Source organism: Hydra viridissima, unplaced genomic scaffold (genome assembly GCF_058129835.1).
Source record: "Hydra viridissima isolate aposymbiotic clone 2 unplaced genomic scaffold, HvirCarnegie_v1 scaffold_14, whole genome shotgun sequence".
NCBI lineage: Eukaryota > Metazoa > Cnidaria > Hydrozoa > Anthoathecata > Hydridae > Hydra > Hydra viridissima.
The window spans coordinates 7,336,097-7,360,818 of NW_028324313.1; the positions used below are offsets into that span (position 1 = coordinate 7,336,097).

At 30.5% G+C, this 24,722-nt stretch overlaps 1 protein-coding gene and 1 pseudogene across 3 annotated transcripts; one reads left to right on the forward strand and one right to left on the reverse strand.

Annotated features, from left to right (window-relative positions):
* Window positions 1-286: 286 nt before the first annotated feature.
* Window positions 287-2,835, reverse strand: LOC149879100 (zinc finger MYM-type protein 1-like; annotated as a pseudogene). The gene is made up of 3 exons (XR_016446803.1): window positions 2,725-2,835; window positions 2,108-2,635; window positions 287-2,006 (listed from the first exon to the last, which is right to left on the reverse strand). The product of XR_016446803.1 is annotated as a zinc finger MYM-type protein 1-like (transcript).
* A 7,580-nt stretch (window positions 2,836-10,415) lies between these two features.
* Window positions 10,416-23,031, forward strand: LOC145181331 (uncharacterized). 2 transcript variants are annotated; one of them, XM_090071966.1, is made up of 8 exons: window positions 10,416-10,617; window positions 11,739-11,846; window positions 11,989-12,020; window positions 15,392-15,547; window positions 19,200-19,403; window positions 20,753-20,788; window positions 20,879-21,002; window positions 21,100-23,031. In XM_090071966.1, the coding sequence occupies exons 2-8, from the start codon at window positions 11,828-11,830 to the stop codon at window positions 22,695-22,697; spliced, it is 2,169 nt and encodes a 722-aa protein (XP_089928092.1). In that variant the 5' UTR covers window positions 10,416-10,617; window positions 11,739-11,827; the 3' UTR covers window positions 22,698-23,031. The 2 variants fall into 2 exon arrangements, with proteins under 2 accessions (XP_089928092.1, XP_089928091.1); XM_090071965.1 differs by lacking the exon at window positions 10,416-10,617 and having other exon boundaries at window positions 11,710-11,846.
* Window positions 23,032-24,722: the final 1,691 nt, after the last annotated feature.

Below are 24,722 nucleotides of genomic sequence, written 5' to 3' on the forward strand. Positions count from 1 at the left end.
CAGTTCCTAATATAATCACATTATTATGAACAGGCCCACCGCGATCCTTAATGACGCCCGGGGTCAAAATTTCACTAGCGCCCTATCATATCGACCGAATCCAAAAAAAGTTTGAGTACTGTCCGAATGCTAATCTTTTTTTACTGAATTCTAAGGGCGTGGGTCGAGGAAGCCTCTAATAATTTTTTTAATATATTAAAAAAGAAATGCACAAATAGACATGTTATTGAACTTTATTTATATTGCAAATAACTGTAAGTTTTAAATGTAATAGATATTTAATGCTTTAAGAGAAGTTTACTCTCCGGGCTTTATTCATAGCAAAATTCGTAATGACCTCGTCGTAGCACAGACTTTTTGCAAGATCGTGTTCAATAGATATAACTAGGAGATTAGTTAGCCGGTCTTGACTCATTGTAGATCTTAATGTTGTTTTTACTAGGCCAAGCTTAATGAAAGACCGCTCTCCTTTGGCGATGGAAACGGGAATCGTGTTAAAAATCGTGTTGATTCGAAGAGAGACTCTAGACCTTTCTGATAGATTCCATTTTATAGCTTCATTGAAGTGAGATTTTCTTTTGGACCGAAAAGATTGGCGCGCTTCAGAGTATCCAGATGACGGACCTCTACATCACTCACATAGATTTGCGTCAAAGTTTTACATTTCTCCTCCACGTTAGGTTGTTCAACTTTTTTTTTCTTCACTCGACCTACTATTTGATTCTGAGAGCCATAGGAACGAGAATATGTTCGTCGTCTTTTCTGCAGATTGAAATCTGTCTCTCATTTGTTGAATTAAAGTATCGAGAGCGGTGTTGAACACGTTCACCTCAAACTGCTTTTCATCGTTTTCGTAGAAATGAACTTCGTTTCTTGCTTCTTCGTAAAGCAATTTCCTCTTCCTTGTCCTTTTTGGAACTAATTTTGACTGAAATCCATAGCTTGCTAGACCGGAGGCAACCAAATGTGCTTCATTAACTAATTCGGGCCTAGAAGATCTAAATCTAGTAAGATCTTCGATAAGAGTCCTCATAAGTTTCATCTCATCATCTAGAGTAATATTTTCTGATTGAAATGACACGCTGACATAATTTATTGCTTGAAGTGCTTTGACCAGAAGGTTGTCATGATAATAAACTCAAATGACTGAATCCAGTTCCCCAAAGATTTTATGTCATTCAAAATATCTCCAGTTAAATCAAGATCCCAAGGTTTCTGCAAAGAAAGAAGAATTTCTCTGGGTCGCTTAACCAACGGCTTTACAGCCTCAATGCGTGCACTCCATCGGGTTTGCGAGGTTTGATGAAGAGACAAACCAGTCGTCTCGGTCAAGATTTTCCATCGTATAGGGCTTCCACTAAAAAGATTGTAGAGTAACTGAATCTGGCCAAAATAGTTCTTCATTTCTACAGAAGATTCAAGGGAGTGAACCCCAGCTAGGTTAAGGTTATGAGCGCTGCATGGCATATAGAAAGCTTGAGAATTTCTTTGAAGAATGATCGCTTGTACTCCTTTGTACACACCAGACATGTTGGCACCATTGTCGTATCCTTGACCTCGGCAGTTCTTCAGATCGATGTCGTTTTGCTCCAAGACGTCCATAATTAGCTTGGCAATATCTGCACCTTTCTTTTTTTCGAGATTTTCGACCCTAAGAAAACGCTCCTTAACTACCCATCTTTTATCAATACCATAGTAGACAAAGCGGAGAACAAAGGCAATTTGCTCAGTATGAGAGACGTCAGGCGTTCCATCGACAAGAATGGAATAGTAAATTGCCATATGAGCCTCTTTAATAATGGCACCGCGGACAATTCTTCCACACTCATTGATAAATTCATTTTGAGAACTCCAACTCAAATAATGAGCAACAATTTGTTTAGATTCTTGTTGGCTGCGAGAAACTTCTTCTAGGTGTAACTGAAAAGTCTTGTTGTGCTTTGCGAGTAGCTCTAGAGTTGCAAGAAAGTTGCCGTTATCGTCATTACCAATCATTTTTGATGAGCCTAAAACAAGAATTATAATTAAACATATAAATCACGACTTTCTGTTTAATTAGAGTGCAGATAAATTAAAATGTAAACATAATTAACGTTCATAAATATACCTCTAAAGCTAAGGTTGCGTGATGCTAAGAAGAGAATTACACCTAAGATGCACCGCAGAATTTCACCAATTTTTCTAGACTTGAATCAACCCCACACTGATTTTCCATGCTTTCCAGCGCTGTTTTCCACTTAATGTAATAGTCTCGATGGTGAGGATTTTTTTGGTGGCTTTTTACTTTGTCAGCTAATTTTCTCCAGTTTCCATTGATCCCACCATTCCAACGTAGAAGATGCGATTGATTACCAGCCCCGCAAGCTTGCTTGCTTCCGAAATTGAGCACGGAAAGCAAAGAAATATTTTAGAAGTTGCACTCCAAACATGCCAATCTCTGTTTAATTTTTCCCCATTGCGAGTTATTTCGTGGAAAACTGATTCAGGAACCTTAATCTTGTTCGAGTCTCTCGGAAAAGATGAAGGATTTTTAGGAGGCCCCTGAAGAACAACTGCATCACGTTCTACTTTAGACATTTTCAGCCCACAAAGCAGGATCGTTTGTACTAATTGCCTCAACCACCTTATCTTTATACTATTAATTCAAATAAATATTTAAACAAGTATATTACTTACATAAGCTCAAAATGATTATTAAAAGAATCTTTGCAAAGCAAAATTTACCAATAAATTGTTTCCATTTTCAACTCTTGTTGCCAATATTGTGCTACTTGAAGGAGGCAGTGCTTCTTCTGAGCTCAAAAATTTTTTAAAAAACTCATTTCCAAAGCCATCCTATAGAAAATGAAGTAAAAGATTTAAAAATCTCTTGATTTATATAGCAATAGTATAATGGGAGAGATATATGAAAAAGAAGGTTATGTTTAAGTTAATGAACTTACTATTTCAAAAGCTTGACGTGTCTGGGAGGAATTTGTAATAATCAATGTGGAAATAGCAGGCCTATCCCCATCTCCTCTTTTTGTAGCTCGTATACCACAATCTTCGAGTGTACGTTTATTTTTTTGCTCATTTGCTGTCCTATTTGCCGCATTTTTTCTGTTTTGACAGCCAGAATCTTTTTTCTTGAAACTGAACATGTTTTGTTTTTACAAAACAGAATAATTCAAGTATTAAAGCTATTTTTATGCTACTTAGCGAATCTAAATGAAGTCTTGGAATCTCAATTATGCAATGTACTTTAACTTTTGTATAAATTAATATATATATATATATATATATATATATATATATATGTATGTATGTATGTATGTATGTATGTATGTATGTATGTATGTATGTATGTATGTATGTATGTATGTATGTATGTATGTATGTATGTATGTATGTATGTATGTATGTATGTATGTATGTATGTATGTATGTATGTATGTATGTATGTATGTATGTATGTATGTATGTATGTATGTATGTATGTATGTATGTATGTATGTATGTATGTATGTATGTATGTATGTATGTATGTATGTATGTATGTATGTATGTATGTATGTATGTATGTATGTATGTATGTATGTATGTATGTATGTATGTATGTATGTATGTATGTATGTATGTATGTATGTATGTATGTATGCAGGGGCGTGTACAGGAATTTTCTTGGGTAAGTCGTAATTTTAACCCCTCCCCATTGACAAACACATATATGAGGTAAGACGGCTTAGCAATCGCCCAATATTTTATCACACATGATGCTAACCATTATCAAGCATCATCGCTTCGCACACTATCTATTTTAGAAGAAAATGATGATAACCATAGTCAGCACCAACGCTTAACAATTACACACGACCTATTCTTATATCAAAAAAATATTACTTGTTTTATAGACAAACATCCAAATATTATATTTGGATGTTTGACTTTAAAACAAGTAATATTTTTTTCCAATCTTTCTTTCCAATGGACTAACTCCGATTAACATTTTGTTTGGAGAGTTATTTGAACTTGAGAGTTGGTCGACATTTTAAGCGAATAATTAAACTGTCTAAAATTTATGTTTAAGAAGTGTTTAATAAATACATACCAAACAGGGTGTATGTATTGAGGGAAGTCCGAATTTAATTTTTAATGTTTAAAACCCTTTCTTTCTTTTTATATTGTTCAAAATGCAAATAATTAAAAAGATACACAGCTTTGTATAAAATAATTGGGGATGTCCATTAATATATTTTAATATATGATTGTTGTTAATTATAGTCTTCTCCTCCTGATGATAAATATCAATAGAATTTGACTAAAACTTTACTCAGGGTGTAATTAGAAAGGGAAGTCCGGAATTTGTTCTCTAAGAAATAATTACTTTTATTTTTTTTTAATAAATAAAAGAAAATATTTAAAAAATGAAGTACTCTATAACTTAATAAAAAAAGGTATGTCCATTCGAGTTTCTTATTAATTTGTTTAAGTCAAAAATTAAAACAACCTCCGTTTAAGTATATAAATCTTTTTTTTTTTTAATAAACTTTAGACCGTTCTCGATTTGACAAGCACTATAATAAAATACTGAACTGTAAATCTAATTGTTAGCCCGGATTAATAACTTCTTACCATCCGTTCGAACAATTAACCTTGTATACTTTGCTTAATTATTGCTTTAGTTTGCTATAATCATTCGCTCTGTTTGCTCCTATTTACCGACGCATCATATTTATTCAGCAAAATATTGAAGTTGTGAATATATATATATATATATATATATATATATATATATATATATATATATATATATATATATATATATATATATATATATATATATATATACATATATATACATATATATACATATTTTGGGTATGTCCAGCGACGTAGCAGACATCCCCTAGACACGCCCCTGGTATGTATGTATGTATGTATGTATGTATGTATGTATGTATGTATGTATGTATGTATGTATGTATGTATGTATGTATGTATGTATGTATGTATGTATGTATGTATGTATGTATGTATGTATGTATGTATGTATGTATGTATGTATGTATGTATGTATGTATGTATGTATGTATGTATGTATGTATGTATGTATGTATGTATGTATGTATGTATGTATGTATGTATGTATGTATGTATGTATGTATGTATATAATAAATACAGATGTACATGTGTTTTTTATAAACAAAGCAGCCATTATGAGTATTTTCCCGCAAAAGTTTTGAGTAGTCTCAGACTTCCGCATTTGAATTCGGATAATGCTGTATTGCTGAGGCAACAATTCTTAAACTCCTAATTTTAAAATATATGTCAAGTGCATAGGCGTAGAACGCGCTGGGGCATGGGGGCTCGAGCCCCGTCCGGAAATTTGTCGCTGGGGCTTTGCCCCACCCGGGGAAATTCACCAAGTTTTCAAAATATTTAAAAAATAAAAACCATAATATACTTAAACATTAACAAATGTAACAATTTAAAACGATTGTAATATTTCCGCAAATACCTATGGTGATTTTCAAAAGTTTATATTATTTTTCGAATTTCAGAAATTCCACGTTTCTGATGAGTTTAAGACTCATTTGAGATCGGTAAAAACGTAATAAAAAGCAAATTTACGGAACTACATAAACTAAAAAGTTGTGTAAGTTAAACATTCGTTTAGTATTTTTTTTTCTTTGATAAATTTGGCAGTATTATTTGGATTAATTATTTAAAAGTTTTGAATTAAAAATCATTTGAATTAAAAAAAGGTAAGTTTTTGAAGAAATTTTTTAATTGTTCAATGGTACATTGACTTTTAAGTAATAAGTTGTACGATGTTGTAGAATGAAGAAGATTAGTGAATACCTTTCAAAAAAAGAAAATTTAATTGAAATAGTTGCATTATTTTCTGAATCTCAAAATGCTAATAACTTCCAAGACAATACTCATGAAAGTTTATCATTTGTTCAGTTAGATGATACAACTGATTCAACCGTTGTTGTTGAGTCGCCTTCTTTTACAGAGGAGTCTAGACCTTGTTGTTCAAGACAGTCATCTTTTCCATCAAAAAAGGGAAGAAAATTTAAACAAAGCTGGAATGAAAAACATAAATGGGTTTTATATGACTGCGAGAAAGAAAAAGTTTTTTGTTCTACCTGCATCAAAGCTACCCAAATGAAAATGCCTTTACCTCGTAGTTCAAGAGAAAAAGATTTGTAGGAAGCTTTTATTTTAAAATTGGAAGAAATCGTCACAAACTTTTGGTTCTCACGAACGATCTGAACTCCATAGGGCGTCTGTTAGTATGATCGCCTAAGCAACACTGGAAACAACATTTATCTTAATCATCACCAAAATAAAGAAATGATGGATAATCGTACGGCTTTATCAAAAATATTACAACACTTCTTTATTTGGCAATTCCTCAATTTCGTTTAAGAAAAATTTAGATTAACTATCAATCATTAAATTTATTTACTAGATAAATAAATGTTTCTTCTAAATATATTAGGGAACGCAAGGCCTTTTCATTCGTGGAAAGGTTGAAAATAATTCAAACTTTCGCATGCTACTCCAACTACGAGCAGACGATTTTCTGAAACTGAAGAAATGGTTGAATCGTCCTGAAAAGTGGCTCTCGCCTGATATTTAAAACGAAATCCTATAAGGCTTTGCTCATGCAATGCTTCGTAAGCTATGCGAAAGTATAAGGGAATCACAATTGTATAGTTTGATCCGATGAAACAACTAATATGTCCACGAAAGAACAAGTTTCGATTTGCATTCGGCGTGTTAATGAAAAATTTAAAATTGAGGAGCTTTTAATGGGATTTTAGCAAACCGAGAATATCAAGAACTGTTTAATTAACGTTTTGTGTCGATTTAGCCTGTTGATTCAAAATTGTCGGGGCCAATGTTTTGACGGATCGTCAAACATGTCTGGAAGTATCTATGGATTGCAGACTTTAATGAGTGGGAAAGAAGGGTGGGCTTTTTACGTGCACTACCGCGCTCATGATCTCAACTTGGTAGCACAAGATTCTTTTGAAAATCAAACAGAGATCAGGAATATTATGAATTTAGTGTAATCATTCATCGTATTTACCCGTGGATCTCAAAAACGATTGGCATGTTTCAACAAATTTCGAAATGTAGAGGATGTAGAAAGCGGAACATCACTGTGGCCATTTTGCCACACTCGATGGATCCTTAGAAAACTGTCCATTATATCTATTACGAGTAACTACTCCGCCATTATCAACAGGTTAGAGTATTTTGAAAATCATTCTGATAATTCAGCCAAAAATAAGTCAGAAGCAGCGGGTTATCTGTAATCTTTTTGTAAGTTTAAAACATTTTTAAAATTGGAAATTTTGCGCATGATCTTCACGTCAATCGAGGATGCTAATACAGCACTCCAAGGTAAATATTGTTTTATTTCATAGTGTCTTTTTTTTAATATATCATTTTAAGCAAATTATAATGTTAGACCTTTATTGAAAATTATTTTTGGCATGCAGCTTAATTTTTGCAAAGCAAGAAATACCATCAATACGTTTAAGGAGGTGTTAAAAGAAGCCCTGAGTGATACTCTCTTCAAAGTCTTATGGGATGCAGCCGTTGTAGCAGAGATGCCACAGAAATGTAAAATTACATCAAAATTTACTGGAAGTGGAGTTTCATACTTTGCTACGACTCCAGAGGACCACTACCGCCAGCTTTTCTATGCATCTCTGGATTGTGTTATAACGGGACTTGCAACCCGTTTCAAACCGACTGAGACCACTGAGCATTTAGCAAATGTAGAAAAATTTCTCATTGGTCAGTGCTTGGAAGTTGAACTCGTTGAGGCTTTTTACAAAGATGACTTTGAAGATTATAGAAGGCTTAAACTCCATCGCGACATATTTATAGATCATGCATAATTCAAGAATATTCAACTAACTAATTTTGAATCAGTTTTGAAAGAGCTTGTAGACCATGATGGTGTCGTTTCTCAATTAATTTCACTGATTCCCGAGTTTATGAAACTGGTAAAAATTTTACTATGTATGCCTGTCACCTCATGTACGTGTGAGCGCTCTTTTTCTTGTCTTCGTAGGCTAAAGACTTATTTGCGTTCTACAATGTCTCAGGATTGATTAAACTTCTCGCAGTTTTAAATTGCCATCGCGATATTGCCTACACTCTTGATCTTGATCATTTGATCGATGAGTTTATAATGTGTGCCTCCGTACGCATGAACACATTTTAATTGAGAAAATAAATTACATTTTTATGGCTATTGAAAAAACTTTTTATTTCTTATTATAGATTACAATTAAATAATTTAAACTCATTTAATGCTCTATTTTAAAATGAGCTAATTTTAAAAAAATAGGTGTTTTTAGATTTTCCTCAAACTTTTCAAGTAACCCAGCAAACATCGAGTCTAAAAAAGACGTTTTTTAGATGTATAAAAAACGTATAATACGTCTAAAAAACATATTTAAGACGTCTTTTTTTAGACTAAATGTTTGCTGGGAAATGTTAAATGTGAACCAAAAATTTAGAGATATACGCTTAATAACATTTTAATGTCAATGTTAATTCAAACTTTTACTAATATTACGTTGCAGCAACTTCATTTTCGAGTTACATCATTTACGCCAGTTTTGAATGAAGGTTTCTTATCTGCCACAAAACCAAGATAAGTTATATTTCTAGCTAAAGACTACTTATTCTAAAATTCAAGTTTTTTAGAAGATTGCTCTTATCTTCATAGAGACATTTGTTTATTTTGCTCATTAGCTCCAAACGATAAGAAACAATGCGGTAAACTACTTGATAGAAATTAAAATGAAATTAAATACTGGCGATTTAGATAAGAATTTGAGATTGAATTTTTTTTTTTATTGGAAACTGGATATTTTTTTTGTTGAGATATAAAATGTACGTCAAAATCATTTTGTGGTAATTTGGCGTATGGTGGGACATGCCAATCCAATAATTATGCGTGGTTGTAGTGTCGGGATGTCTTTTTATATGCCAAATTACTTATGGTAATTTGCCATTTATGGTACACTTATGGCAACTATTAAAAATCTATTATATTTTTTTAACGACTTTAACTTTTGCATAAATAGAGCAAATTTATTAGTGATAAGTGACATAACAAATGTAAACAGTGTTGACCTTCAAAATATAATTTATAATACATAATTGGTATTAATTGTGATCACCCTCGGATCAGTGTCATTTCGCCCGTGACATTGTTTTTATCTGATTTGTTTAACTATAATGAAAAACTTTGCAGTTTTTGTTAATTTTTAAAGTTTGTTTTTCTGAAAGCACCCCAACATAGAGATTATCGGTGCATCTAAATCTCATCTGTATGATCTCATTTGTATAATTTATATCTTTAAAAGCGTAGCTATAACCAAATTAAGGATCTGAAATTTTGTTTATTTGAAAATAAACATTTTTAATCATGGCCTTACATTTCCTTAAACTATATTAAATCGAGATTTCCATTTTTTATAGATTTTATAGCTAAGTACTTTAGTAGTAATAGCCAGTTGAATGTCTGATTTCAAGAAGTCCTACCAGAGAGATTTCCAATGATCTTCAAACTTGTAAAAACAGTCTTTACTCTAATGATCACGTTGTGTTAGCAAAAATGTTGTTTTGGTTAAATAAAAAGTTTGAAATCGAGAATAAGATTTACTGCAAATAATGATAGATTAAATTGCCTTGAATAAATAGCAAAGGTATTAAATTGTTCAAGTATTTTTTAAATAGAAAAGGTATTTAATTGTTCAAGTATTTTTTTAATAGGAGGAAAATCTGAACTACAATGTAATTCAAAACTTTCTGACTGTCCATGAATTTTAAATAAGAGTTTGACAGCACTGAAACTCGTTTGATAATAAAATTTATTGCACTGCTTATTTCTACATTTTAATACATTAATGATAGAACAACTTCCCTTGTTTATTGGTTATCAGTCAAATTATTAAAAGCTTTGTTTTCATAGTTATAAAGAAGACTACATTGCTCTCGATTTTCCAAATCTTTTTCTTTTAATTTTGTTACCCTAAGAAATTTTCTTTTTCGATTTTTGTCATATCTTTGAAAATTACTCGGCACGAGAGCAATCTGTAATTTTTTTACAAAACGTAAATGTTCTCTGTGGCTCTTAGACCAAAGCCAAATTTTTTACCGGATTATTTAGATTAGCTATGTTGTGTAATGTTAAACTGTTAGTCCAATTTTTCGTTGGTCATTATGTAAATTAACAATTTTTTGATTTAAGTTTCAAGCTGTAGAAATCTAATGAGCAAATGCATTTGATATGGGAGGTTGCGTGTCTGTGTATGTCTGTAAGATATTTATGTGTCAGTGCGACTAAGACTTCACTGAGTCCCCCGCAGCCTTTTCTATTCTGGACTGAACAAGTCTAGCCAATGTAAAAACATCAAGCTCGTGATGATTTCTTAAAAGTACTTTAAACTATTTTAGCTTCCCATGTGTAATTTATCCTTGCTGGTTAACATATTTTGCTAGTTCGGGTAGTTTTAGACCACTAATGTAACCCGACCAAAGATCGTTATTAATAAAACTCCCTGATTCTAGTTCCTAATTTTTATTAACATACAAAGGTTCGTTTTTTATTGAAGATAACTTACCTTAATGTCATTTCTATTCCTGTCTTAAATAACTCATATATTTATTTCAAATGAAGTAGACTATATATTTTAGCTGTGCTGCATATCTAGTATGGTAGTCATAATGTTTATAATGCACAAATAAGTATAAATCTCCGAAATTTTTAAACGTGAAACCCCATTCCCTTAATCCTCTTATGGTAAATATTTGTATATATGTATGTATGTTTGTAGTTCAATTTAAATAAAGTCATTTCTTTATTTACTGAGTTTGTTTTTGAAGCTGCACTCTTAAATTTGTTAATGTTTAGAAACCATTCCACATTTTTTCAGCATTAGATTAAAGAAAATAAGAATATAAGTTTAAATATTTTAAATTTGATAACAAAACCAAATTACATCAGTTACAGCTAAAAACTTTAAAATATGAAAATTAGTTATCAAAATTATCTTACAATATATTTTAACAAAAAACCATTTTAAAAGTCTTTTTTTTTTTTTTTTTTTTTGATAATTTTAAAAGATAGTTTTACTCAGAAATAAAAGATGTATAATAAAAAAATATCCTCTGTGTGTGTGCATGCATGTGTGTCTGTGTGTAAATTACAGGTATTTTGAATACTATACATATTTTAATACCTATGTATGTACAGTTTAATAATAACCAGAAAATTGTTTTCTTAGTTAAAGTTGAATTCATTGTCATGTTGTACATACTTTTTTAAAAGTAGGTTGATATATAATATAAATTTAATATTAAAGTATTTCATTTTTATTAAAAAATAAAATGGAAGTATATTTAGTTTCTCATGACCCCTCCCTATATTCTAGGTGCACCGCCATGTATGTATGTATATATATATATATATGTGTGTGTGTGTGTGTGTGTGTGTGTGTGTGTGTGTGTGTGTGTGTGTGTGTGTGTGTGTGTGTGTGTATGCATGTACGTATGTATGTATATATGTATGTATGTATATATGTATGTATGTATGTATGTATGTATGTATGTATGTATGTATGTATGTATGTATGTATGTATGTATGTAAGGTTAAGTTTATTTTATCTTATGATATATATTAATGCAGTTTTATGTTTTTTTGATTGATATATCTAGATAGATGAACTGATAAACTTTGACTGGTATATATAGAGTTAGTTCTCTAGATGCATTTTTCTTTCTAAAAAAGCTTTTATTTGGTTGATATGTCCCAAAATGATAAAGGTAAGCTTTTGAAATTTATTTTAGTATAAAAAATTGCTAAAAAATCATCATTTTATCTTTATTTTTAAAAACTATTATTTTATCTTATTCTTTTAAATGGAAATAATAAAAATATGTCAAAATGTATTTTTGTTTACTATAGTTGCCCCACAATCAGTTGAAGATAGCTCTCAAGTAAGTGAATGAGAAATATTACTTATGTATCTAAATTCAAAGAGAATTTTTTTATTTTGTATGGTAGTTTAAGATTGTAAATTACCACATCTTAGGTTCTAAGTCCTTGGTTTAAAACAATTCATTTCTCTTCTGTAAAATCGAACATTTGCCTTAACTATTTCTGTGGTCTGATAATTATGCAGAAATAAAGACCACAGAAGAAAAAACAAGTCTCTTTTTTCAAATATTCACTCCTTTTTAATCAATCAAATAAAGTTTGTTTTGAATCATATTTTTAGTAAAAAATGTAGTATAAAAGAAAACAAAACAAAAAAAAACAAAAAAATGATCTAGTCTAAAAGAAAATTTTGAAAGAAATTAAAAGAAATAACCTTAAACAAAAAAAATGAATAATAAAAAAAATTAAAATAGCAATCTTAGTCTGACTTTAAAATCTGAATCTTGAAACCACAAAAATGTTACTTTGCTGTTTTTGTTCTTCTGTGGTTTTCAAACCTGGCTCAACAGAGGCATAGAATAAATAAGTTTAAGTTATTATTAACCACTAATTACCTACTAACTAAATATACTATAGTATGTAACTGATTTGAAGTGCATTTAAGAAATATTATTTTTAGACCAAAAAGAACACCATTAAGTAATTGACTACTTAACTGCAAAATAAAATTACTTGTCTAAATTAAAAGCAAACTTTATTTAAAATTAAACTCTTATAAATGGCTTTCTGAACTTATTTCAGACTAACCTAAACAAATTTTATGATATTAGAACTTATCTCCCTGACCATATAGCTTATGAAAGGTAGTTACATAATAGTTAAATCTATAATTTCCTTGTTCAGCAGTAAACTTATGTTTTGTAATTAACTATATAACCTCTTTAAGTATAATAAATATATGGAAATTATAGTTTTAGAAGATTAGAATGTAGAAACAAATTTTAAGGTAAATAAAAAGTTGCCTAAAGTAAATAAAAACAGCATGTCATTTTTTTTATGAAATTAAAAACCAAAAGTAGTTTAAGTGGATAAAATGGAATCAGATTTGAAAAATGGAATCGAATTTGGAATTGGATTGAATATGTTAAGCATTTTACTATATTAAAATTGCTATGTTTTTTAATATTTGTGATGTAACCTGTGACTTTAAAATGAAAAAAATGCAAGCTTTTTTTTACCTAAGTAAAAACTTTTATATAAAAAAAGAATCAATTTTTTGAAAACTTTTTATACCTTTGATAAATATGATAAAATTATTTATGTAAAAACATATCATGCCTCTTAAAGTTATAATATGCTTATAAATAAAGAATTTTTGTCACTTCTGTTTTCCATGGGGTTTATCTGCAAGTATTGTTTGTTATTAAACACTGTAATATTTTGACACTTGGATATTTGCACCATTACACATCAGAAAGCCTTTTAAAATTTCAATATTTTCATTTCTCAACCAAGAAGTTTGTTCCAATCCTAAGACTAAAAAATAGATATGACTAACATTTAATGCCAGTTTAAAGCACTTAAAAAAAGAAATAAGAAAAGTTAAATGAAAATAAAGAAAATGAAATGAAATGTGAAAGTTAAGTATTATAATCAAGTGTTAAAATAAAGGTTAATGAATCAAGTATTTCTGGTAACAGAGGAGCAATAGATTTTTTTTTTACTAGAAGTTAGATAAAGGCAAAATTAAAACCTACCAATTGTCAATTAGCACGAAAAAATGTTAACAAAATTTGCAAATGAAACAAATTGATCTTGGGAATTATTAGTTTTTATTGGTGCTAAAGTAGACAAATTTTTTTGCAAAATCGGATATCACTTTTATTATTGGCAGAGCCAGGATTTTTTGGTTGGGGACAGTGAGGGTGGGGGGTAAAATTTATAAATTTTAACATTATAAATTTTAAATAATTTTAATAACTCAATACTACAGTTAGGTCTCCAGATGGATTTTCATTGACTTTTCTGCATTAATGCACCATCAACAGATTTTTATTTTTAAAAAGAAAACGTCAAATTTTTTTCAGTAATTCAACGTGTAACAGTGTTTGCACATTAAAAAAACTATTCCACAAAATGTGAAATGCAAATAGTTTGGGAATATGGATTTACATTTATTAATAGTTCATCAAGAAAGATTTTAAAAATGGGAACCAATTATGGGATGCATCTATATACATGCATTTGTACTACTTATAAAATGTAGTTTAATTCTTTGTACAATTGTTCCTAGTTTTTATGCAGTATTTATATGCTGGAATATTTTTTGGCAATCAAAATTATAACTATATATGTGGCAGACCAATCATTATATAAGTTTAAATAAAGAAATTTATTTTTCAACAAGCATGTTATGTTCAAAGAACAAGTTGTCCTTAATTGTCAAAAAATACATCTAGCTAAAATGTATATACCAAGATTTTTTTTAAGCTTCTCATAAACTTATCAAAAGGTATTTTTTGGAGGAGCAAGCATTCTATATAATACTTTTCAATATTATATATATGCATATTAATCAATTTCCGTAAATTCTTGCATAATTTCAATCTATAGACATAGTCCTGGAAAATTTGTGCACATTAGAGCTTTTGTTATCAGTGTTATTATTTATAAATGTGATTTTATAAATAATGTACAAGATGTACAAGAAAAATAAAAAGTAGAAAGATGTAACGAGAAAAATAAAAAGTAGAAAGATGTTCGAGAAAAATAAAAAGTTGAAAGATGTTCGAGAAAAATAAAAAGTAGAAAGATGTAACGAGAAAAATAAAAAGTAGAAAGATGTAACGAGAAAAATAAAAAGTAGAAAGATGTAACGAGAAAAATAAAAAGTAGAAAGATGTAACAAGAAAAATAAAAAGTAGAAAGATGTACGAGAAAAATAAAAAGTAGAAAGATGTACGAGAAAAATAAAAAGTAGAAAGATGTAACGAGAAAAATAAAAAGTAGAAAGATGTATGAGAAAAGTAAAAAGTAGAAAGATGTACACTCTGGTAAGCTCTCAAATGTTTTGTTTTTTCTTACAAACCTAATAAATAACCTAATAAATTAATAATTAATAAACCTAATAAATTATTATCATTTTAGATAACTTTCTGTTAAATATTTAATTTAATATCAATTTTTATTTTGTTGCTCTGCTTTACAATTTTATACTTGATTTTAGATTTAGATTTGCTAGTTTTCTATTTAATCTCTGAATTATCCTTAAAACACAATAGATATCTAACTAGTTTCGTCTTTTTTTCTTATGTGCATTTTATAGACATTCTATTTATTTTTAATGTTTTTTGTAATGAATGTGTGTGAATGTATATATATGTATATAGACACATGTATGTAATGTATTTAATGTTGTAATCTGTCTTAGAATGAAGACTTATCTACACTGGTAGAACCAAACTACAACACATTAGAGGATCACCTTGATGACTGTGATGAAGATGATGATGATGATGGAGATTCTTCATTAAAAAAAAATGAATCACAGAAAGCTGTTAGTGCAGAGCGCCTAAAAGCTTTTAATGTAAGTTTTGTTTGTAGTATGTGGTTTATAGAATTTTAATATTTCAAACTTTAACCTTTATGTTGTTAAAATAGTATAATATAAAATATAATAAAAATAGTTGCTGCTATAATCTGCAAGAACATTTCTTTGCTTCAGATAATAGATCAGATAACTGATGTGTTTACAAACAAGACTTTTTATAGGGGTTTATAAGCATAAGATCCAACTGTAAGTTAAAGAACTGGATAGTCCTTTTTAACTTTTTATTTACTAAACAATAAGAAGAAATATTATTAACATGATAATATTCAACATCATCTTAATGATCCTGACATCTTTTAAGTTTCAAGCACTTAAGTCAGTTGTTTAAAGGTCATACCAATTAGAGCACTGTGCTTTTGAGTTGTTTGTTTAAGCACAATATTGTTTTCTATTTGATTGAAAGTGGGAGATTGATCTTTAGGGGTGTCAAGCAACAGCCTCATCCAGTTCTTGTAAATGATGTACAGTAGATTGCTCCAGAGCAATTATATTTGATTTGAAATTGCTGCCATATTTAATAAGTGGATTTGCTTTTATAAAGAGTACCTTATCTATATTATTCATACTTCAAATTTTTATTGCATCTTTAATAACACCTTGCCAGGTTATGTGAGCCATATTTAGTGTCCTATTGTGGAGTGTCCTTGGCATGTAAGGAGTTCATCATGAGGAGTTTCATAACTAGAAATGTTGTTTAAAGAGTGAATGAAGTAGATTGCACTAGGCAAAACAACTTTCCAATATTTTAAATTGAGGTTCTGTGATTTTAGAGCTAGTTGGATTTTTTTCTTGATACCAATTGTCTGACCATTTCCCTGAGGGTTATATGGACTTGTTCTACTGGTAATTATACCCTTTTCATGAAGAAAGTCTTGGATATCTTTACTCATGAAGGGCATACCAAAAATGGCCAAGAGTTGTGAAAAACATTCTATGGTAGTAATTGAATCAATGTTGGCACAAGGAAACACAAATGGAAATAAAGAAAAATTGTCATAGGTAGTGAGCATATATATATTATGGGTTGCAGGTTATGTATAGATTCTTTGTTGGTTGCAGGTTATAGATTCTTTGAAGTTGATGTGTAAGCTTTCAAATGACTTAGTAGCTTTGATTAGTTGTGGGAAATGGTTTGAGTTGTTGACATACCCAACAGTTGCCTGTCACAGATTTCTATTCCTTTTCTGTTAACAATATCAAAGCTAAAACAAGATTGATCTTACATTTATTATTCTTGTTAAAAAAAAGAAATAAATTGATGATCAGTTAAAAGTTTAAATACTTTCCTTTTAGTATATGGTACCAATGTTAGACAGATTTAATAATAGCACATGCTTCTTTTTCAATTGGGGGATGTTTTGATTCAGATTGTAACAATCACAAAAAAAGAGCAACTGATTTACAATTCGGGTTAAATACCCTGGCAAATGCTGTATCAGATGCATCAGTTGCTAATTGGAATGCTTCATACTCATAGAACACCTGAACAAACACTTAATGTCTTTAACACTTCAATGCATGAGTAATATCTAACAACTAAAATTCTGGATAGGCTTTTTAGCTTCAATATATCAGTTTAACAATCTTTATAACTTTATAATCCTACTTCTTATGTTGCAAATTTAATCCTCTACAATATACCATAGTCTTTATTTTTTCAGTACTTACTGAAACATGTCCAAAGTTCAGTGTACACTTTTTTGAATTTTTATCCAAAAGAGGACAAAGTATTTATTGTTAATCACTTTCTCATGGTAAATGTCCTAAAAATGACCATGTATGATATACTGCAACGCAAAAAGAATAATATAGGACCAGAACAAAAGGTTGGAATTGGTCGGACTGCAAGAAAAATGCTTAAGAAACACATAGAAAACACATAGAAAGTTGATTGATAAGAAGGATGGCATTTTACAGTGTAGCTTAGCTAACAGATTCAATATTTCCCAGTAGTTTATATCTAAAATTATCAATGAAAAGATGAGCATTCGCTATTGTAAAAAAACTAAAGAGCGAAAAAGAACATTGGTTCAGAAAGCAGTTTTGTGTCAGTGCTGGAAATTTGTTGAACTTTTTCAGAAAAAAATTGTGATCATTGACGACAAGTCATAGTTTTTTTAAAGCAACACCAATCTTTCTGGCAACGCAGGATATTATACTTCTGCTTCTGATGCAATGCCTAATGAGGTCAAACTCAAAAGAAAAAGCAAATATGAGCCAAAATTATTAATTTGTATAGCCTTGTCTTAAAAAAAGGAGTCTGAAAGAATAACATTGCTCCTTTGGGCCAAGCATTTTACAAAGATGTATGCATTTCCGAATGTCTGATTAAATTAAAGAATTTCGTAAACGAGGCTCACAAAAACAATAAAGCTGTGTTCTGGCCTAATTAAGCTTTTGTTTACTATTCAAACAAAGTGCAAGATTAACTAAAAGGCGAAAGTATTGAATATGTGCTGAGAGACAAAAACCCTTCTAATGTGCTTGAATTGAGTTCAATGGAGGATTTTTAGACTGAAATTAAAAGATTGGTGTATGCAGATAATTGGCAAGCTAAAAATCTCCGCCAACTAAGAAATCCAATTGAGTATTGTATAAAAAAAGCTTACCAAAGTCACCTACATTGGCTTGGGGCAAGTACTTTTACAAGAATTTACTGTGTTCGTCAAAATGACAAACAATTGAGTGAGAGCTTATTGACTAGCTTAGGGTGAATAAACCTGATCTGAACATCCACTATCAATAAAAGCTTTGATAGAATGGCTGTTGATTGTGGTATTGCAACTAGACTTTCCAAGAGTTGGAATTATGCTACTAGTAGTAGATGCTAATGTTAGTTTTAAGGGATGCAGTTGAGTTGGTGCTCATTTGCTTTGAAGACATACTTTAGAGAAGTGTCCTTTTTTCCAGTTAGCAACAGTTTGTTATAGGTAGCAACAAGGCTGGACATCTATACCTTGTGTGTATAGCCTTTTTGCAAAAGAAGCAAGCAATTATTGTATTCAGTAGCTTTATGTAGAGGTTACTCAATGTTTCTACAATCTAGATTAATGTGTCTATGATCATATGTGTTACATTCACTAATTTATATGAAAATCTGATGAGAAAGAAAGTTAAAATTCTAAACCTATAGATAATTTTTGGGGTAATACATATAGAAAGTATTCAAAAGTTCTAAAACAATGTTTTTATTCTTGATTGTTTGATGATGTATTTGGAGGATGATGTATTGAATCATGCAGGTTGTAGGACTTTTTCCATTGTTGTAATTTTAGCAATTATCTAGTAAATAAAATTGTTATAAGTTTGAACCATAAATAAAGAAACAGGACAATACTTTTTAACTTTTTATTTACTAAAAAATAAGAAGAAATAATAATAGCGTAATAATGTTCAACATTATTACAGAGTATGAGAGAAATAACTAGGTGTTTAACAAAAAAACTCTATGTTCAATTTAGATTTCCATGACATTTTTTGATGTTATTTGATAACTAATGGCTTTATCTGTTATTTATCAATATAACTACAAATAATTAAAAAAAAGAATTAAATAAATTACAATTAATGTTCTCTTAAAATGGACAATTTTTGTTTTTCTTTTTTTTAAATAATAAATTTTTTTTAGATGTTTGTACGTTTGTTTATTGATGAGAATCTTGATAGACTTGTTCCAATATCTAAGCAACCCAAAGAAAAAATAAATGCAATAATAATGTCATGCCAACGACAGTTTCCAGAGTTTGAAGACCGTGCACGCAAACGGATTCGAACATATTTAAAATCTTGCAGACGTTCAATACGCCTTCGTGAAGACAGCAATAAACCCACGGTAAAAGTAATTTTCTAAAAAAAGCTCTATACCCATCCTAGATAGTAGAATGTTTAAATTTCATAGTGTTCTTCAAATTTTTTCATTCAAAAATCATGTAGTTATATAGATGATAGAAAAAGATTTTGCTATAAGTTCAATTAAATTATTTTGATATATTTAATATATAAAGCCCAAAGTTTGTATGTGTGCATGTGGGTTTGCTCTTTACACAAATCCACAGCTTTGATCCTATCCTCACCACATTTTGCACACAGGTCTAATTTTTCTCAGGGAAGGTTTTAGGCCAAGTTTGGCCCACCCTGGACTCCATGTTCAGGGTGTTTATGGCAGAAAAATAAATCCAGTCCCCCTCCAATCACTCCTTGCCCACCCCCACCCCCCACCCACCCCGGCAAGGAGGTGATTATGAAGCTAATAATTTTAATAGTTTTTACCAGTGAAAACCAAAAAATTATAAATATATGTTAGCAGTTTTTTATGATAATTTATGAGAGATAGTTTTGGAAAATTATATAGTATAAAAGAACGAGAAAATTTTTAAAAATAAGTTTTTGTTTGGAGAGAAGATTGTTATGGTTTATCAATGTGTTTGTTGCAAAAAAGCTACATTAAAACAGCATAGTTTTGTTCCCAAAAACATGGCTTCATAGCTACAAATGCATTTCTGATTAATACAGTAAAATTTTATAATGAAAAACTCACTATTAGTTATAAAACTATCAAGCTCCAGATGGTCTTAAGTTAAATAGTTTGGATATTTATGCTAAATATTTATAGTTAGACTAAAATTCAGTAGTAATATGATTATTGCTAAAATAATATTTTCTTACAATTTACAATGAGTTTTTGTAATAATTTATCTTGCATTACATTCTTAACAAACTATAAATAACTATATTAATTTGTTATCTATAAACATGTAAAATTTATGCTAAAAACCTCTCTCCTGATAAGCCTTCCTCTGACAACCTTCCTCTAATTATGAACAAAGTTTATCATTCTTTTGTTTTGTGTCAAAAAAAATTAAGTTTACACAAATTTGTGTGGATTACACAAAATTTAACAAAGTAAACAAAATTATAGCACTTATTTGTTTATATCCTTAAAGTTAGACTACTTTTTTTATGTTAATTGTTTTCTTTTTTTTTTTTTTTTTTTTTAATTTATTATCTTTAATTTTAGTTTGGTTCTGAAACAAGTTCAATTGAGAAAAGATTTATAAGAAGTTATTATTTGTGTTTGCTTATAGGAAGTGTTTTCTTCAGAATTTTAATAAAGAATGCAGAATTATATTATTTAAAGAAGGCTAGAATAACGAACGTGTCTTTTTGTTTTCTTGTTTACAGTTGTATCAGCCTTCGTCTCAGCCTCCAGAAATAAGTGTAAGTATTGTAAAATCAAGTTAAGTATAAAATTTGACAAGTTTAAAAAAAGTATCAAAATTTTTTAACTTTTTCTTTTCGCTGATTTAGCATATTCTAGCTCAAGCATGTCATAATGAAAGCCATGAAGCAGCCAAGCGCCAAAGAATAGATGCTGATTTCCAAAAGGATAATCGAAGAAATAGATTCTTCAGTGGCTCATCTGTTAAAAAGGGTAAAAGAGCTTGTAAATATTTGCAAGTTCGTTTTTAAAGTTTCTTGTTTTTAGCATTTTACTTTATACTAAACCATTTCAATTGTGTTTATAACAGATACAATATCACCACCGTTTATGTCAGCGTCTTCAATGAATGTTGAATTAACACATGCTGAAATAATATCAATTAAATCGCTAATAGATGGGTACAGACAGTCTGCTTCATTTTTGCACCGCTCCGCTGATGAATTAGAATCCATTCTTAAAAATGCACGTACACCTGATGTTGACACTCCAGCCGTAAAAAGAGAGGATAACAGGTGTCCTCACGGTGAGTTACTTGTTTCTCCAACGCTTGAACTAAAACGCAAGGCAGAACAAAGTTTATCTACTTCAAGTCCTACAAAAGCAGTTTGTATAAGCAGTGTCAAAAAAGAGCGTAGCTCTCCATCAAAATCTGAATTTGTTAAAGAAATTTCACCTAGTAAATCAATCAAATGTGATGAAGAAATCTCACCAAGCAAATCTAATAAGTTCGACGGGGAAGAACAACTTAAAAAAAAAGACGATGATTCGAAAGAACCAGATAAGTTTGATCAAGAACAAGATTCTACTACGTCAATCAGGCTGTTAGAAGCAACTCGGCTTCAGTCAAATAATGAATCAGATATAGCTGGAGAAAGCCAAACTAATACATCCAGAAAAAATTTTAATGAAAGTTCTCACGTAGTAGAAAGTTCTAGTGATGAGCCATTAGTTAGCAGTCAGCCAAGCTTAAAGCAGCACTCTTACCAGAACGATTCGAACGAAATCACACCTGTGTTATACATTCCTGATATGAGTAAGCCTCGTATTGATATAAGTAAGCCTCGTAATGATAGAGTACTGAAAGAGAAAACTTCTCAAATTTTGACTCATTCTCCAATTTATTCAAAACGTCTTCAATATGCGTCTGCTCAGCATAATCGAAATCTATCTCCGATACCAACAAGTAATTCTTCGGATCATCGATTCGAAAATGAGCGTTTTGAAACGCATCAGCAGCGTCACACAGAAATGAATGGTGAACGCATTCTTCATCATGCAAGTATGGCCTCCGCTCAACAGTTTCGCAACGCTAATTCTACGTATCACAACTCCCATCCTGGCCATATATCTAGCTCTGGTCAATCTCCATGCTCTGACGAGAGTTCTTACGATCTGCATCAAAAGCGTATTTCACAAGAAAATTTCTATGTTGATGCTCCATCGCCTAAGCACTCTTCAACTAATATTTCTTTATATACGAAACCGCAGTTATCACCTAAGTTGCATATTACTCAATATACAGGATCCCGAAGTTCATTTGAAGGTAATCTCCGTTCACAGACAATTGTATACTCCCCTCGTCAAACCGCTCAACAAGTGCGCTATCATGTTGGACAACAATCAAGACAAAATCAATTTAACAACTATAGTGTATTTAACTTTGATAGTCCTTCCCCTCAACCATACTATGAGAATCGGCAACAGCACCAACAGCAGAATTTTCATCCCGTTCTATCTCCTCAGAACGTCAGTTATCACTCCGTGATGTCACCTAATCATTCGCCGTTAGTACAAGATTTACCCAGACAAACACATTTTTCTGATCTAAATCGCCAGTCTCATTATCACGACGCATCTCCACACGGAGAGTACACTCATTTTGACATCCATCCAATGCATAAATAAAGTTGTTCTTTAAATAGCATTTCTATGAAAATAAATGAATATTAATTAGCAAAAAAGATTCACTATGGGCTGCGAATTGGCATAAAAACTTTGAGGTACTCTTCTCATTAAAAGAGTGTTAACACTGCGTGTTTTTTAAATAGTAAATATGAATTGAGAAATATTTAACCTTGTATATTATTGTGTTCGCATCCTTTTTTTTTTTCTTTTTTTTTTTTTTTTTAGTGGTTAGTTTTTTACTAGTTAGGATATATAAACACGTTTTTCTAGTTTTTGTAACCAGTTTTTTAACGTTTCTGTTACTGAAAATGAATATCAAATGCAAGTTTATAAATATCTTCTGTTACCTTGATAAGAGATAAAGAAACGAAAAAGGAAACGTTTTCCTCGGAGAGCGTGGTTTTGAAAAATTTATTTTCTTTTAACTATTCACGTTTAGACTTTTTTATGCTTCTGTTCCACTATTATTTATTATATATAATTATAAAAACAAGCATTCTCCTTTGTTACGTGGACATAAATATTAAAGTTTTAGGGCTCCATTCTTTTCCCTACGTGTAGTTTCAAAATTATCTTAATGGGAAGAACACGACTAAATTTCTCAAATATGACTCATTCTCCAACTTATTTCAAACGTCTTCAATATGCGTCTAATTAACTCGATCGATTGATTGAACAATTATTTTTTGGTATCTGTGATACCAACATTACGAGCGTTTTGAAACGTATCACCATTTTCATCTTGTATGTTACGCCTGTTATTATGTCAAGTTAGTCGTGCTATAGAATGCCTTCCGAAGTACTGATTTAAAAAAGTGCTGTCTGAAAAGTCTAAGATGTTTATATTCCAAAATTTAAATAGATAATAACAGTGTTGTGCAAATTAATTGCATCAAACATTTTTTTTTTTTTTAATTTTTTATTTTTTCTATATTTTCTATAATTTAACTGTGATTAGATGGATAAATAAAATTTAAAAAAAGTAAATAAACAAAGATGGACACTAAACCAAGAAAAAGATCTAAAATATTAACTTTACTTCAATATTCTGATAAATCTCAACGGGAGATAGCCACATTATGTTCAGTAAACCAATCTACAGCTAGCCGGGTTAAGAAACATTACATTGCAACAGGCAGGTTATCACCAAGGAAAATGTGGTCGAAAACGAAAGACCTCAGAAAGAGATGACCGATATCTGATGCTGGAGAGTATCAAAAATCCACAAAAGATAAATGAACTATTAAGGAATGATTTAGCTATGCATAGCATCCATGTCTGCTCGAGTATTGTGCGGAGGAGGTTGATAGCTGTTAGAAGGTTTCCCAGAAAACCTCCTAAAAAACTATTATTTACAGATGTCATAAAGAAACATCATCTCTTGTGGGCAAAGGAAAACAAAAAATGGACTAAAGGACAATGGAGAAGGGTAAAACAAAATGTATTTGTTGAATTGACAGCATTTATTTATTATATTTATGTAATCATACTATTTTTAAATATTGAGGCTATTAAATTGAGAAGGCTTGATAGTAGTTTACTTGTTTATTTATTGATTACAGGGTTTTTTTTCGCATGAATCACATTTTGAAGTGCAAGGCCAGTGGTCACAGTTTGTTCGTTGTTCTGATGGTTAGACTATACGACCCGGATACATTGAACAATATGCCAACCATCCAGAAAAGAAGATGCTTTGGGGTTGTTTCTCTGCTCTTGGACCAGGAAGACTCTACCCAGTTACTGGCATGATGAATTCTGGCACTTAGATTGAGGATCTGCAAACATATTTAATTCCAGAGATGCAGGATTTAGCCACATGCCATACATCCAAAAAAGTCAAGAAATTCATGGTAAAAAATAATATTAAAAATGGTATGGCAACTCCCCAGATCTTAATCCAATTGAGAATCTCTGGGCAATTGTAAAAAAAAGCCACCACTATCCTTCAGATTTGGATTGAAGACACAAAAATCCAAAACATTTGTAAAAACTTAGTGGATTCCATGCCAAATCGTGTGCAGAAAG

Coding starts and splice junctions, on each gene's coding strand:
- LOC145181331 (XM_090071966.1), top strand. Junction 15,548..19,199: donor AGCGCCTAAAAGCTTTTAAT/GTAAGTTTTGTT, acceptor AATTTTTTTTAG/ATGTTTGTACGTTTGTTTAT. Junction 20,789..20,878: donor CTCAGCCTCCAGAAATAAGT/GTAAGTATTGTA, acceptor TCGCTGATTTAG/CATATTCTAGCTCAAGCATG.